The following is a 14,974-nucleotide window of genomic DNA, read 5'->3' as shown; positions in this document are numbered from 1 at the left end:
ATTTATTTTTAAATGTGATATATTTTTATTAGCATTTAATTTCAGTTCAATCAGATAAGCTTTGTTATTAATATGATTATTGAAACTGTACATGTAGGCTTTGCAGGCTGCCTCCATCTCTCCCTGTGTTATGAATCCATTCCAGAGATGGTTTTAATTATCAGTTTGTATTTGATGTCCAGTGATATGTTTACTGAATCTAAATAAAATGTATGCCTACAAGCTAGAGTATCAGCAGGGGCCATTAACTCTGATGCTTGCCTTTGTTTGTAAAGGAAACATAATGTTATCAGCTGAGTTGATCATGCTTTTGTACTTTTTACACACCAGTTTCAGGGCCTATATTACTGTCCATGGTAAGCCATGAATTAAGAGGAATACTTTAATTGTAACTTGTAATTCATGTGCATTAGTGCCACAGCTATGTTAAGCCTTTGCTTAATAGTTACACAAGTCCTCGCTAAGAGATAATGATCTGCACTGGTTCTGTTCACAAGGCATAATGGTTTTACAGAAGGTGTGGGTGAAAGGATAGCTTAGCTTCTGTTTATCCCCTTTTAAAAGAAAAGAAGTGTCAGTGTGAAAATGCATTTCAGTACTAGAGAAAAGGAACACTCACACTTCATTCCAATTAAATAAAAGCAAAAGGTTCAAGAAAGGCGAAAGAACTATGGCGAATGTGTGCTTATCATTCTTTCCAAAGTTCATAGGCCCAGAGGTAGAGGTATTGTAGAGGATTCTTCAGTGGAACATTATGATAAATGAAAGATGGGCCTGCAACACTAGATTCTGTGATTCTAGTTAGTGATGTTAGAGCTTTGTTTGGTACCAGAACTGGCAATCTACAAAAAGATAGAGAGCAATAGCAAATAAGAGTATTCTCTTTGAACTCCAAGAAGCTTAGTGCAAAAACTAGGGCTGCTAAATTGGGACTGCAGAAATCCAGGAAATCACTAGAGGGCAGTAAAGGGTTAGCCTGCTTTAATCTAGTGGCCTTCTGGATTTTTGGAGTCCAAATCTGGTATCCTTCAGCCTGTGTATACAGCCCTGTGATTTTGTGTACTCTTAGCTCTTGATCAGTGGTGTAAATACAGTCAAAGTACTAACCTGGAGGCCTTTAGACACAGGTGGCCCCAACCAGACTTTTAATAATAAAAAGAAACCAAACCTGGTTGTGGTCTGCTGCAGGGCTAATACCACCTATACGACATTTGCCAAAGGGGGCAGGTAAAATGAAGTGGCAGGCAGAAGCAGGCTGTGGGTTAGTGCAGGAGACAGCCTCAGTGCCTACTGATGTGGGCAAACAATAGAAGGTAGCAAAGAGATAACAAACAGTGCTAACTATCTGTACTACTTCAATCCCTAGAGAGTGCCTTGAGTTGCTACTGCTGTCCTTCTCCTGGACAGTGACTTTGAATGAGTCTCGGGCATGAGAACAGGTCTACTCCCTTCAATGTAGCCACTAACTCTTTAACCAATCACTAAAGTTGGGAAAGGTGTCCTGTCTGAGAGGTTTGCCTTGCAACTCAGACAGCTGTACTCTGGGTTTTGAGAAGTGCCTTGCTGAATCTAATCCCTCACTGGTCTAATTCTAAGCCTTTTCTTTCTGCTCTCTTCCTGCAGCTCGTTGGAGATGACGTGCTATGATAGTGATGAAGCCAATCCACGCAGTGTATCCAGCCTGTCCAACCGTTCTTCTCCTCTCTCATGGCGATATGGTCAGTCCAGCCCACGCCTACAAGCTGGAGATGCCCCTTCAGTCGGCGGGGGATGTCGCTCGGAAGGCACTCCTAGCTGGTACATGCACGGGGAGCGAGCTCATTATTCCCACACCATGCCCATGCGCAGTCCCAGCAAGCTCAGCCACATTTCCCGGCTGGAGCTGGTGGAGTCCCTTGATGCTGATGATGTTGATCTTAAATCTGGGTACATGAGTGACAGTGACTTAATGGGCAAGACAATGACTGAAGATGATGATATCACCACAGGGTGAGTACCTTTACCCAGTAGAAACATGCAAGTTAACTGACTATTTAAAATTATGCTTGATGTTCTGTATATAGTAATATCCAAGGCAGATCACAGCTGTGGTAAATAGGTTATATTTAGCATTTTTCTTTTCTTTGCTATGCAACTATTTCACTGGCTGGTTAGTGATAAATACCTAAAGCACACAATAGTGCTGGATACATCTATTGAAAGCATTTTTTGTAAACAGAGATTTAGATAAGGACATTTATTTGATTATTACTTCACAAGAAAAAAGAGCTTGCCCAATGTAATACTGTTAGTGCTGATTCATCCAGATGGATAAAATCCAGTGATCATACAGAACACATGTTTCTAGTCAAATGTTTCATTGGCAATGATATTCTCAAGCCTAAACACTTTACTTGAAGTGACAGAAATGTCTATGCAATATTTTAGGACAAGTTATTCAGCAGCTAACCATTTTGGTAAACACAGTTTTAGCAAGAAAGCATTTTTAAATACATGAAACTGATGTAGCACAACACATGATCTGTCTTGCACCATGTGCTATCAAACCATGGTTTATTGAATTGTGGTTGGGTTAACACAACGTACTGATCCATAAACAATAAGGAGCTAAGCTAAAAACAAAGAAATAATTCTATGGCTTAGTGTGATATATGAACCAAACTGTGTATAATTCTTATAAGTTTGAAATTCTACCTTGTCTGGCAGAAATTTAGTGCCATTATTTTATCAATTCTTTTCTCCAAGCCCCCTACTTCTTACCTTTTAGGAGTGATAATGGATGAAGGAATTTGTGGGAAATGGGAAAAAAGACTCAATATTTACATCTTTTACTGTTTTTAACTTTTAAAGTAGTAGCAGGATCTTTACAGTTGTCATCTAATAGCCCTACCCATGGGTATGTGTCATAAAAAATACTCTATATAAATACTGTGTATAAACTATATGGAGTCTGACATAAAGATCTCACTGATGGTGCAGTAATTTTCATATCGCTTTTAGCAATCTGTATCTGGAAAAATTTATCCTAAATCATAATCTGGAATAAGCAAACTTTAAAGGGGTATAAACAATATTTTGTATTTTGCTCTGTTAAGTAATTTCATCCCTTGATTTCTGCAAATTTGGTAACATTTGGTAATGTGTTGAATGCAATAAAAATTATGTCTTTGTTAATTTTAACATTGTGCTTCAATGTTGGGTTGCTTGGAAATGAAGGGTCTTGTTTTTCTTTGGCAGATACCTCCTGCTGTTTGAGAAAGATGGATAGTAACATAGTGAGATATTATGTCATGCATTTTCCATTTATCATTGGAAGGAATTTAAAAGTCCCAGAGCTCCATCAAGGGAAGGGATATAGACACGGGCCTAAAAATACTCATACATTATGGAAAATTGTGCTGAAGAATCTTTGTTGATCACACAACTCTGGTCTACAGATGTATGATTGTGACAAGTTCTGAGTCCAGCTATGAAGCCCCTTAACATTGTTATTATTAGAATATTAGAATAAGAATAAACAAGGTAATTACTAATACAGATCTGACAGAAATAGGCACTGTGTGGCTAAAGTGTAGTTTCCCTATGGAAACATCAAAGTTGTTGTCAAGCAATGAGTAGCTTTGAGTTGCCAACAGATCTTGCTCTTGTTCTTCACTTGTAAGTTTTTCTTCTATATGGAAAGAAAACAAATGCCACCTCTTAATTTCTGGGAAAAATGACAGACAACATACTTTTAATCTAAAAATTCTTGCTAGCAAAAAAGGTGATCAGTGTTTTTTGGAAACAGACTATGATACCAGCAGTTCATGGTGCTGTTTATCACATTAAAAGCCTGGAATGGATGGGGCCTGTTTATTTGTGGGACTGCCTCTCCTTGAGGATATCTGCCCATCCCACCAAGTTGGACAAGGTGGGTGTGCATCAGGTCCCTTCCTTATATGCTGTCATCTGGTGGGACCTTGGAGGTGTGCCTTCTCCGTAGATGCCCCAGCCCTTTGGAACAGCCTCCCTCCTGAGATCTGGAAGCTCCACCATATTAGCCTTTCTGAAGGCTGTGAAGCCCTGGCTGCTCCCCCAAGCACGGGGCCAGGATGGGGAGGAGCCAATAGTTGTGGAACTGATGGATGTTATGGCACTGTGATGGGGAGTCTGCTGCTTCCATGTATGAGTGACATGATTTTTTAATTGTTGTTTTAATTGGTTTTGTTATGAGCCAACTAGGATTATTGTACATAAGATAAGCAGCCATATAAGTTTTAGAAAGAAATACATTACTCTTTTACGATAGAAAGGCAGTACCATCCCAGAGTTACAGTCTTATGTTGATTATATTGGTTTTCTTTCTGCTGAAAATACATAATGGAACTGATCAATAATGGAAAGACTGATTAATATTACTCTATGTGGTCAAGGTTTAATGCTGGGTTTAAAAACTGAACTGTTTTTATGAGTATTGCTCTTGTCTGTTTCCTTTTTTCTTCTCTTTCCCCCCTTTTTTGTATCTGTTTTTTTAAATAAAAATATTTTAATAAATATAAGTATTTATTTATAAATACATATAAATATTTTTAATAAAAATAAGAGCAATTTTTCAAAAAAATTCAATGTTTTCTTTTTTGAACAACTGCAACTTTTTAAATTAACAATCATAGAAACGCAGATCTTGAAGTAAGGACTTTGCTGCTGTATTCTTCTATGTTCTGAATTAAGGGACATTCCCTTCAAATAAAAGACAGCTGCCCGCATGTCTCTTGCAACCCAATTGTTTTATTACTTGCAGAGGAGCTGTCTCACTGAACATGGGATAGTAGGATGGCACAGAAAACTCCTGTGGTTTCACCATTCATATGAAACAGGAGTTTGGAATCATCAGTATGCAGATGGTATGCAATTGTACATTTCAACCCCAGGCTGCACAGGTGAAGCTGTCAATATACTAACTCTGTCTGGAGGCTGTTTGGCCCTGAATGGGGAGGAACAGATCAGCTCAATCCTGACAAGATTGAATGGCTCTGGCTGTTTGGTCCTCCTGTGTCAGGGATGGTCTTGGATTTTGAGACTGGTGCACAACTTGGGGGCTGTCCTGGACTTACAGCTGTTGCTCAATGAGCAGGTGGCAGCTGTGGCCAGGACGGCCTTTGCAGAGGTTCATCACTATCTGGAGGCTGTTTGGGTTTGGGGTGGGGTAGAACAGACATCAGCTCAATACTAACAAGATTGAGTGGCTGTGGCTGTTTGGACCCCCAGGGTCAGGGATGTTACCATTTTTGGTCTTGAATGGGGCTGTACTTCCCCATTTAAGACTGGTGCACAACTTGAAGGTCCTTCTGGAGTTGCAGCTGTGGCCAGGAAGGTCTTTGCACAGGTTCATCTTGTGTGCCAGTTGTGCCCTTTCCTTGATCAGGAGGCCCTTCAGACAGTTACCCATGCCCTGGTCACTTTATTATAAGATTATTGCAATGTGCTGTACATGGGGCTGCCCTTGAAGACCACCTGGAAGGTGCAGCTGGTTCAAATGCACAGTACGAGCAGTAATGGGTGCCTCTCAGTGTGTCCATGTGTTATCACAATTACATGAACTGCGTTGGCTGCCAGTTGGCTTTAGAGTGCAATTCAGGGTGCTGGTTGTTACCTATAAAGCTCTGTATGGCATAGAGCCTCGATATCCGAGAGACCGCTTTCTCCAACCATTTCTGGCTGCCCAGTATGTTCCAGCAGCATGGGTGCGCTCCAGGTCCTCTCCAGTAAACACTGTCATCTTGTGGGACCAAGGAAGTGTGCCTTCTCTGTTGTGGCCCCCACCTTCTGGAACAGCATCTCCCCAGAGGCAAGGCCGGTGCCCTCTCTCCTAGGATTCCAGAAAGATTGGAAAGCCTGGCTTTGGTCCCAGGCCTGGGGTTTGTTGTTTATTATTTGCCTAAGGCCCCTGTTTTGTTTTGTGGATCTTGTTGTTTATTAGATCATTTTACTCTGGACTATCTGTCTGATTTAAGGGTTTTAGCTGTTTTTATGTTTTTTTCTAATTTTGTTTGCTGCCTAGAGTTCATTGGAGTTGGGCAGCCAATATATATATATAAATAAATAAAGTAAGCATGCCCTTTCCTCAACTGGGAGGCCCTTCAGACATCATTCATGCCCTGGCCACTTGCCTTTTACGGTATAGGGCCTAGTTATCCGTGGGAGTGCCTATCTCCAGTAGTTTCTGCCCACCCAGTATATTTGGGCAGAGTAGATGTGCTCCCAGTCCCTCAGTTGAGCATTGTCTTCTTGTGGGACCACGGAACCATGCCCTCTCTGTCACTGCCCCCACCTTCTAGAACAGTATCCCCCCAGAGATGCCCACTCTCCTGGGATTTCAGAAAGCCCTTTAGCAGAAAACCAGTTCCTGGGCCTGGCTTTAAGGTGTTTGTGGGATCCCTGTTGTTGCTGTTTTATTGTTATTTTTAGTCTGTTTTTTAGTCTGGGCTGTTATGTTTAAACTGTTTTAATTGTATACCCTGATGTTATAAAGAAACTTTTGGTGTGGGAGGCCATAATAAATCTCAGGGAAGAACTGGAGGGGACAGCTGTGGTGCACGATAATCCTGCATGGCCTTTTCTGCGTTTCATTAGGGCATGCAGGATTATCCTGCCCCACAACCTTCCCTCCTGGGAAAGTCAGCTTGGATTCTAGGACAGCCCAGACACACATCATTAGAACTCTCTTGCTTTGGGGATTCAGTCACTAAAAAACTTTCTTCTTCCTTATGAACCTGTTGGTATATTAAGATCTGCATTAGAGACCTATTCTTTCAATATGCCTAAGACCAAAGAGGAAGCAGCCAGTGACCAGAAAAAAGGCCTTTTCAGTGGAAGTCCCCTGATTGTGAAATATTCTCTGTATGTAAGTTCACCCTGTGTTCTGATTAGTTTGGGATACTAGGGTAAGATCTCTTTATTTATTAGGTCTTTGTGTAGTATCTCCTATTGCAGAGGTCTCAAACTTGTGCCCTGTGGGTTGCAGTACTTCTAAGTCATTTTCTGCAGTCCACAACAGTGTTTTGCTGGTTCATGATTTGAGACGAGACCTCTGTCTTACTGGCTCCTTTAACATTTGCTGCTGTTTTTATTTATTGTATTTTTTGTTTGCAACCAGCATAGGAAATCTGAATTTAAATATTTTATTTATTTATTATATTTATATCCCATCACAGTCCAATGACTCTCAGCAGCTTACATGATATAAAATATGGAAAAATATTAAAACATCCATGGTATGATTAAAAATACTAATAAAATAACACTCATAAAACACCAAATGAAAGACACAATATAAACAAACTAAAACAACAGAAAAGTAAAGGAAAATAAAAGGAATAGGAGATGGTACTATGTGTGAATTCAAAACACTCTTTGAATGTCTGAACATCAAATTACCTTAATAGTCTATAAATAGTTAACAACTACATAGAAAGAGACATTCTTCTAGGACTGCGTTTATTTATTACAGTACTGCATGAACAGAAGAAGCTGAATCTGATGGATTATTCTATCTGTGCAGTTGCAGAGAAGGTACAGAAATGAGGGCCAAACTTCACTCTGTACAAACCTGATTGCTCTCAAAGCTTTTTAATGCCAAATGTTCCATGACCCAGCTGCCATGTAGTGAAAGCAGTTTGCTACATGGATAGTTGTCATTATAACACCTTCCCATCCCAGCTTAGTCCACACAGTTTGACATATGTTGCGGTTGTATTGCATGTTAACAATGCTTGAAGGCCCTAGAAGCTCAGCCAACCTGCAAACATCCAATCTCCAATATTCCATTTTAAGGGAAGGTATTCAGCTTCAGAGTACCTGGAAGAAGTGGATTATGTAGACCATTTAAAGTCAAGGTTCATACATAGACATGGAATCTTTACCAGGACCTGGATACTCTTGTTTTGGTCATATTAGATCTTTTAGCGGTCTTTAATACTATCAGCCATAGTATTCTTCTGGATTATCTGCAGGAGATGGGAACAGGATGCATCCTTTTGCTGTGGTTTTGCTCCATCCCAAATGGGCATTTCCATTTGATGGTTATGGGGGAGAAGGAGTCAGTCCAGTGGTTGCCCCATAGTGAGGTGCTTTAGGGTTGTTTTCTCTCTTCTTTTAAACAGCCAATTAAGCCTTTGGGAGAAGCTATCCATTGATTTGGGGTGAATATCATCAGTATGCTGATAGTTAATAATTTATTGCCAGACCAAGTCCAGCTAGAGATGGTGGAGGTCTTGTCCCAGTTTATGGAGGATACTTAGTCTGAATCTTAGTCTGTTAAAGTTGAACCCAAACGAGGTTGCTGTTTGTCTAACGTGGTTTTCTGTCAGCTCCAGTGGTGTCTCTTGAGGGGGTTATGCTGTGCTTGAGGGAATAGGTGTGCGACTTAGAAGTGCTTCTGGATTCATAGCTCCTGCTGGAAGGGCAGGTAGAGGCTGTAGCATGAAGGCCCTTTGCCTAGCTCCAGTTGGTGAGCCAGTTGTGTCCATACCTGGAGGAAGATCACCAGAATAAATATTCCATTGCTATCTGGGGAGCTCCAAGTTGTTGAACAGAATTGTGGATCACTGACCCCAGCTGTTCCTGTAATCCCCATATTAAACCATTTGAAAAATTACAGATATGGAACATGGTTACTGGTCATATCTTCATAGCTTCTTTAACACATGCACCGGCTCTCATTGAATGCTGAATGAGATCAATTATCAGTTACCCCAAATCCATGGGCAAAGACTGTTTGCTGTTAGTTATTTGCAGTCTTAAGAATCAAGTAGGCCTATTAATTCTTCGTGTGTGTGTGCGCCTTTGAGTCAGTGTTGACTCCTGGCAACTGCCTGGACAAGCCCCTGCAGTTTTCTTGGCAAGATTTCAGAAATGGTTTGCCACTGTCTTCTTCCTAGGGCTGAGAGAGAATGACTGGCCAAAGGTCACCCAGCTGGCTTTGTGCCTAAGGCAGGACTAGAAACTCTAGGTTTCTAGCCTGGTGCATTAACCACTACACCAAACTTCCTCTCAGTCCCTGCAGTTTTCTTGGCAAGCGATTTGCCAAGTGATAAGACTGCAAATAACTAATAACAAACAATCTTTGCCCATGGATTTGAGGGAACTGATAACTGATCTCATACAGCTTTCAGTGAGGGCTGGTGCACATGTTAAAGAAACTATGAAGATACGACCAGTAACCATCTTCCATTCCAACTCTGTAATTTTGGAAGTGGTTTGTCATTGCCTTCTTCCTAGGACTGAGGATTCATATTTTAGAATGTACTTAAAAGATTTGTGATGACGGACACATGGCCACACCCAAACAGCAGTTCCCGGTTCACTTTGGTTTTGCATTTCAAGGTACAGATAGGAGCAGAAAAGAATTTCTGGGAAAAGCAGGTGCCTCCTCTTCCTCCCAGAAATATCCATATCCCAGTGCCAGGGAACTAATTCTGCACACTGACTAGGATCCAGAGAAGGTGTATGTCTCCATACAGTAGAAAACTGCATGCAGCATCAGGACATTATGTGTCAGTTTTGTCACACAAAATAGGAACTCAGATGACAATTGGCCCAGTACTATCAAATGAGTTTCACAACAAAGCAAAAATTTGGTTGGTGGAGGAATTCTGGGAGTTGAAGTCCACATATCTTAAAGTTCCCAAGTTTGAGAAACGCTGATCTAGAGGACAGTTCTCAACCCATTTTATGTTTAGAACATTTGGAAGGAGGAATTTTTTCCCCCCTGTTGAAATCCACTGCAGCTGACTCTAAGGGCACCTGCAGCACCAGACATCTCTCTCAGTCAGAGACTTGGCCCATTTTTAAATAACTAAAACTTAAGTTTAGACAATCACCCAACTCTTCTCGTTTCACAGTTAAAAGGCAACCAAGATTGCGTGGACTGTTCAGGCTAAATCAGTATACTAAAACACAACTCAAATGGGCCAATTTATTTGTTTGTGAGTCCACAGGGCTTGCAGAAAACTGGCAGACATTCAGAACTTGTTGTTCCTGGCCAGTAGATGAGCACACAAATGTTTCCGTCAAAGCTTGTCTGCAGGCCAAGAAGAAGTGCTTTATCCTGCCCCCTCAGTTTTATGCCAAAAAGAAATTCTCCTCTCCTGTGAAAAATGAAAAAAACAAAAACAAAAAAACCACACATTTTATGTGCTCACATTAGTGGCAGGGCACCGAGCCACACATGTAACTATATTTGAGCCCACTTGCCCAGACCTGATATCCAGCCATTCCATCTATATAACAGGAACAGAGAGTCAGGGTAAGTCAGGTATCCTCTGCAGTGGCCACGCAGATCACCTCATCCAGCACAATGTTCTGAAACCTGCTACTTCTACAGGGACACTGACTGTTTGCAAATGCAGCTTCCCCATTTGTTGAAAACTGAAGACTGCAGCATGAGGAAGCCAGGATCTAAGCACCCGCAGTGGAGTCACAAGGTCCCTGGGGGAAGTCAGTTAACTCAATGATTGGGTTATGCACCCTGTCTGGAAGTACCCTCAGGTCTTTAGCAAATAGGGTGGGTGATAGTTTTACCCGCCCCCATCCACCAACAGCACCAAAAGGCAATGTTCCACTAGAACTGATTTCTAGAGCCACTATTTAGTTCTGTTCAGTACTGTATGGAGTTCTACTGGCAGATGTTTTTGTCCAGTTCCTAGAACACCTGTGCCCTAGTTTCACTGGAAGAAGTGAAGCTGCTAAATTAAGACACAAGTTTTATAAATCTGTTTCCTCTTTATTTGTATAGGTGCCTTTTAAAAATCTCACGTTATTAGAAATGGGATATCAAAAAAGGTAGCCTTGCTCAGATGCACAGAATGCGTGAGCAAAGTTGAAAATGACAGTCTTCTAGATGTTCCTTCAGTTCAGACCAGCTCTAAAGGCACAGATGAATGTCAAATAATTACTAATGTCTTATTAACAAACTCCATAAAATGAACTTTAGTTTACTATTAACATATTGTCTTTTTTCCTGTGCAAAATTAAACATTGGAGAGTCCTTGGGGTTCTCTGAGCTTGGCTGTTTTCTTGCAAACGTTTCGTTACCTGGCTAGGTGACATCTTCAGTGCTAGAATGGAGTGGGGCTCGCTCTCTGTTTATATATAGTGGCATGCTCTGCCAGTGTTGTGTGTGTGTGTGTGTGTGTGTTTTAAACATTAAACATTGGCCTGGGATATAAAAACACAGTTTTGAACTTCTCCCCCAAGATGACCCAGTTCCCTTGATTTATTTTTTATTCTTGATATAATAAACAAAGAAAAAAAGTTACACTTAACCAGAACAAAAGTTATGATGTCTATAAAGTTTTTTTAAACAATTCACTTGAAGAAATAGAAGTCAAGATATAAGCCCAATGAAAAAGCTAAAAACCTGGCAAGCTAAAACCCTTCTTCATAAGAAAGTTGTGGTTTAAAAAGGAAAAACCTGAGAATGTGTCCATCCAGAACTCAAGGCACCAGCTGAGAAATATTTCTTTAAGATTACACTGTTGGCAGTAACATTGTTTTAGCAATTATTAGTGTACTGCAGTTAAATTCATCTTCCATTTTCCCCCAAGTATTAGGGATGACTAACCACAGTTATACATAAAAGAAAACTGCATATGTATCATCACTATAAAGTGGCAAATGAGAGATCATTGAATGGTTTTCCGTTTTGTTTTTATTTTCTTTTTACTACACTTGTAGTTTGCTTTTTTTTTTAAAAAAAAGATCCTCTCACAAATTTTATTCATACAACTTTGTGAAGTAGGTGAAGTTGCAAAACTTAGTGAGATTCATGGTCAATGAATCTAGGTCTTCCCACTATTATTGTATTATTATTGTATTAACCATACAGTTCTTTTTATTTGTTCTCTGTAGTTTTATTTTTCCTATTACTGATCCTCTTAATGCTTTTATCCTCACTCATATACTTAAGCTGTATTTGAAAACCAGTTAGTATTTTCCTAGTTGCTACAGATGATGCTTACAGTGGTCCAAATACCATTATAGTTTTAAGGCAATACATAGGTTTTTATTTGCATTTGCATTTGGCATAAGGTCAGTTGTATATGGACACATGCACAGATCTTGATAATTGAACAATGTGATATCTATCTATCTATCCATCCATCCATCCATCCTTTGGACAGATTGTGATTCTTTGGCAAGGAACAGAATAAGAAGGTAGCTGAAGGAAGCAAGATGGTGAGTGGCAGATTTAATGGGCCTGCCCTGCCATTAATAGGTGAGCTTGATACACTGTTTTTTCAGGACAATTAACAAGCAGGAATTTCCAGTGACTTCATAACTGAATAAGCTTCAAGGCAGGCTGGCCACCTGGGACTGTTACAAACATTTTGCGTTTACTATAGAGAGGGCAGGTGAGTTATTTGCTAACTGCAACCATATCTTTGCTGCAAATCATGAAAGAAAATACTCCCAAATGTGTGCCAGGCAGGAACATGTTGCTGGTATGGTGCTTTCCTATATATGCTTTGCTGATAACCAAAGGAGAACCTCAGAGGACAGGAAGAACTTCTGAGGAACTCTCTGTTTTGGTGTGAAACTGCTCAGCCACGTGGCAGAGTGAGGTCCTCTTAAAGGTTCCTCTAAAACTTGTCTGTTGGGAATGTAGGAGTGAGGCTTAATGTATAGAGTTCCCAAAGTTAACAGTATATTTTCTTCCGATATTTAACTATATTGTTTCTTCTACTACTATAAGTATTACAATCACCTTTATTATTAGTAATCTGACAGGCTTTGTCTTCCTGCTCTAACCCATAGCTTTGAAAGAGGTAGTCTTTGATCTAGCTGAGATATGATCAATACATTCAAACCACCTACCTTAGATTTTTGTTTGTGACTTTGTCAGTCTTCTGCAATATGGGGTCAGCTAGTCTAGAAAAGCTGACTGGCAAGTTGCCCTGTTTGATTACTCTATTTGCACAAGTAGCAAAAAAAGAAGCTGTGATTGCTTTGCAGATGCTCAGTGGAGGGAGGAGCAGAAGCATGTTTCCATGGTAGCAGAGCATGGTTACTCTTTAGCAAGTGTTCTAAAGATGCTGTAGACATCTGCGTTCTGTAGACAATTCTCCATTTGCTCTGGGTCTGTTACATTATTAGAACTCTTGATTTTTTTTTCTTCCCATGATCAGATTCCTTTATCTTTAGGATTAAGCTGTGTAGAATTCAGAAGCAAATCTATTTTCCAGCTTCCATGCATTCATTTTTCCCCCCTGATAATCTTTCCTTTTCATTGGTTTTCCTTTTCTTCAGTTCTAAATTGCATTAATACAGGCTTAGGGAATTACAAGAGTTTGAGTATAAATTCATGGAACAGCTTTTGTGGAATCTAGCAGACTGAGGCTCTTTGCTAAAGATTTTTTCTTTCTTTTTATTGTTCACATGATTTCTGGCTTGTCTGCAACATAGTACTTAATTTGGGAGTGCCTAAAACATGTCAAGCAACAGGGCAAGTTAAAAGAATTGCCTCGTGGCTTTCTTTCCCAACCTTTTGAAAAGAGTCCAGCTATCCTGTATTTTTTTTTAAAAAAGCAACAGGAATGCAATCACAGCTACACCCAATGTTTAATTTGAGGATGGTTCATAGTAGCAGAACTAATTATATTATACATAATGTTTTCAATGCATTATATACCGAGATCATATTTATATCTATGAGAGCTGTGACTGAATTTGATTAAGATGAAGTGCTCCAAATCTTTGCAAGTATGGTTAAATATGTATTTATGTAAAAAAAAAACAACCCAACACATTTTTTTTTTTCAGATTTCCCTGTAAGTTATTTAAGTAAATGCAACTCTTAAAACAGGTAGGGATAGTGTAAGGTTTATTGGAAGTGTAAAAAATGTCAAGCTGCTTTAATGAAGTGCAGTGATGTGCTGCATTCGCCTGAGGTCCAACTAAAGATATAGTTATTGTTTACTTCTTTCTGTCTACATCTGAAGACCCTGATATCATTTGTCTGGCTTACTGTAATTCTGGCCTAGCCTTTGCTGTACTGTGCTATAACTTTTGTGGGTCTTTGGCGAGGGATAGTGAAGACCTTTTGCTTTTTCCTTATTTAGTCTGTCCTTACCATCTCTTATTTATTTTTAATGTTGTTGCTGTTATTATTATCATTAATTAGTCACTGTATTTTTCTTGTTTTAGTTGTTGTCAGCTGCCCAGAGTCATTGGGAGCTAAGCAGCATACAAATGTGAACTAATATAATTAATTAATTAATTTTTAAAAAACGTTTCCTGGCTTTGTCTTGGTATACTGCATATGCCACCTAGCTGGTGAGATGCAGGCAAGAGTATGTTGGCTTGCCATCAGTCTCTAAATCCTAGGTTGCATGGAATAATATGAGCATGCTTGACATAAAACTGGGCCTTAGTCTAGATTATTTCAAACATTTTTATACTGCTACAATCAGCGGTTCTCAATAATAACACAAAACTACAGTAACATCATAATATTATTTAAATATCCAAAGAATAAATTTAAACAAAAACAGTCAACAGCACTGTCCTTATAATTAGCAGGGAATGTATGTAGCGTGGGTGCGACTAAGGCTAGTAACATAGTTTACAACTTCTCTATCATATTAAAAAGGAAAAAGGAAAAGCCTTGATTGACCAAAACCATGATGATGGGCTGTGGAGGCCAATATCCATGGGACTGTCTGGTGATAACCATGATATACAGAACTTTGGAACTTGGAATATAAGAGGAGTAAATAGTAAAGAGCATAAATTTTAAAAATACAGTAAAATAAAAATAGATTGTATTACTATGAAGAGAATGGGAAGGATGGAATAAATCTGAATGAATGGGAAGTGTGAAAAAGAATTCTTAGTGCAATGATGAAATGAAAGAAACTGTGGATTAGAAAAAGCAATAAAATTGCTGCCGAGAGAGAGAGATGAAAATTATGGTATAAAATATTGTATAATGTGC

At 39.5% G+C, this 14,974-nt stretch overlaps 1 protein-coding gene across 7 annotated transcripts in view; it reads left to right on the top strand.

Moving 5' to 3' along the window:
• Nucleotides 1–14,974, top strand: part of NAV1 (neuron navigator 1) — a 297,342-nt gene that overhangs the window by 167,936 nt on the left and 114,432 nt on the right. For all 7 annotated transcript variants that reach the window (XR_015798556.1, XM_088154273.1, XM_088154270.1 and 4 more), the window contains one exon: nucleotides 1,624–1,989. Coding sequence is in view for 6 of the 7 variants with exons in the window: in XM_088154273.1 (XP_088010399.1) it covers nucleotides 1,624–1,989 (366 nt within the window). In the remaining variant the exon portion in view is untranslated. The remainder of the gene's footprint in view (nucleotides 1–1,623; nucleotides 1,990–14,974) is intronic.

This window comes from Python bivittatus, unplaced genomic scaffold (genome assembly GCF_059951505.1).
Source record: "Python bivittatus isolate LINGU-HERP-01145 unplaced genomic scaffold, Pbiv_v1 ctg000700_np1212, whole genome shotgun sequence".
Taxonomy (NCBI): Eukaryota; Metazoa; Chordata; class Lepidosauria; order Squamata; family Pythonidae; genus Python; species Python bivittatus.
This window is presented reverse-complemented; position numbering and strand designations above follow the sequence as displayed.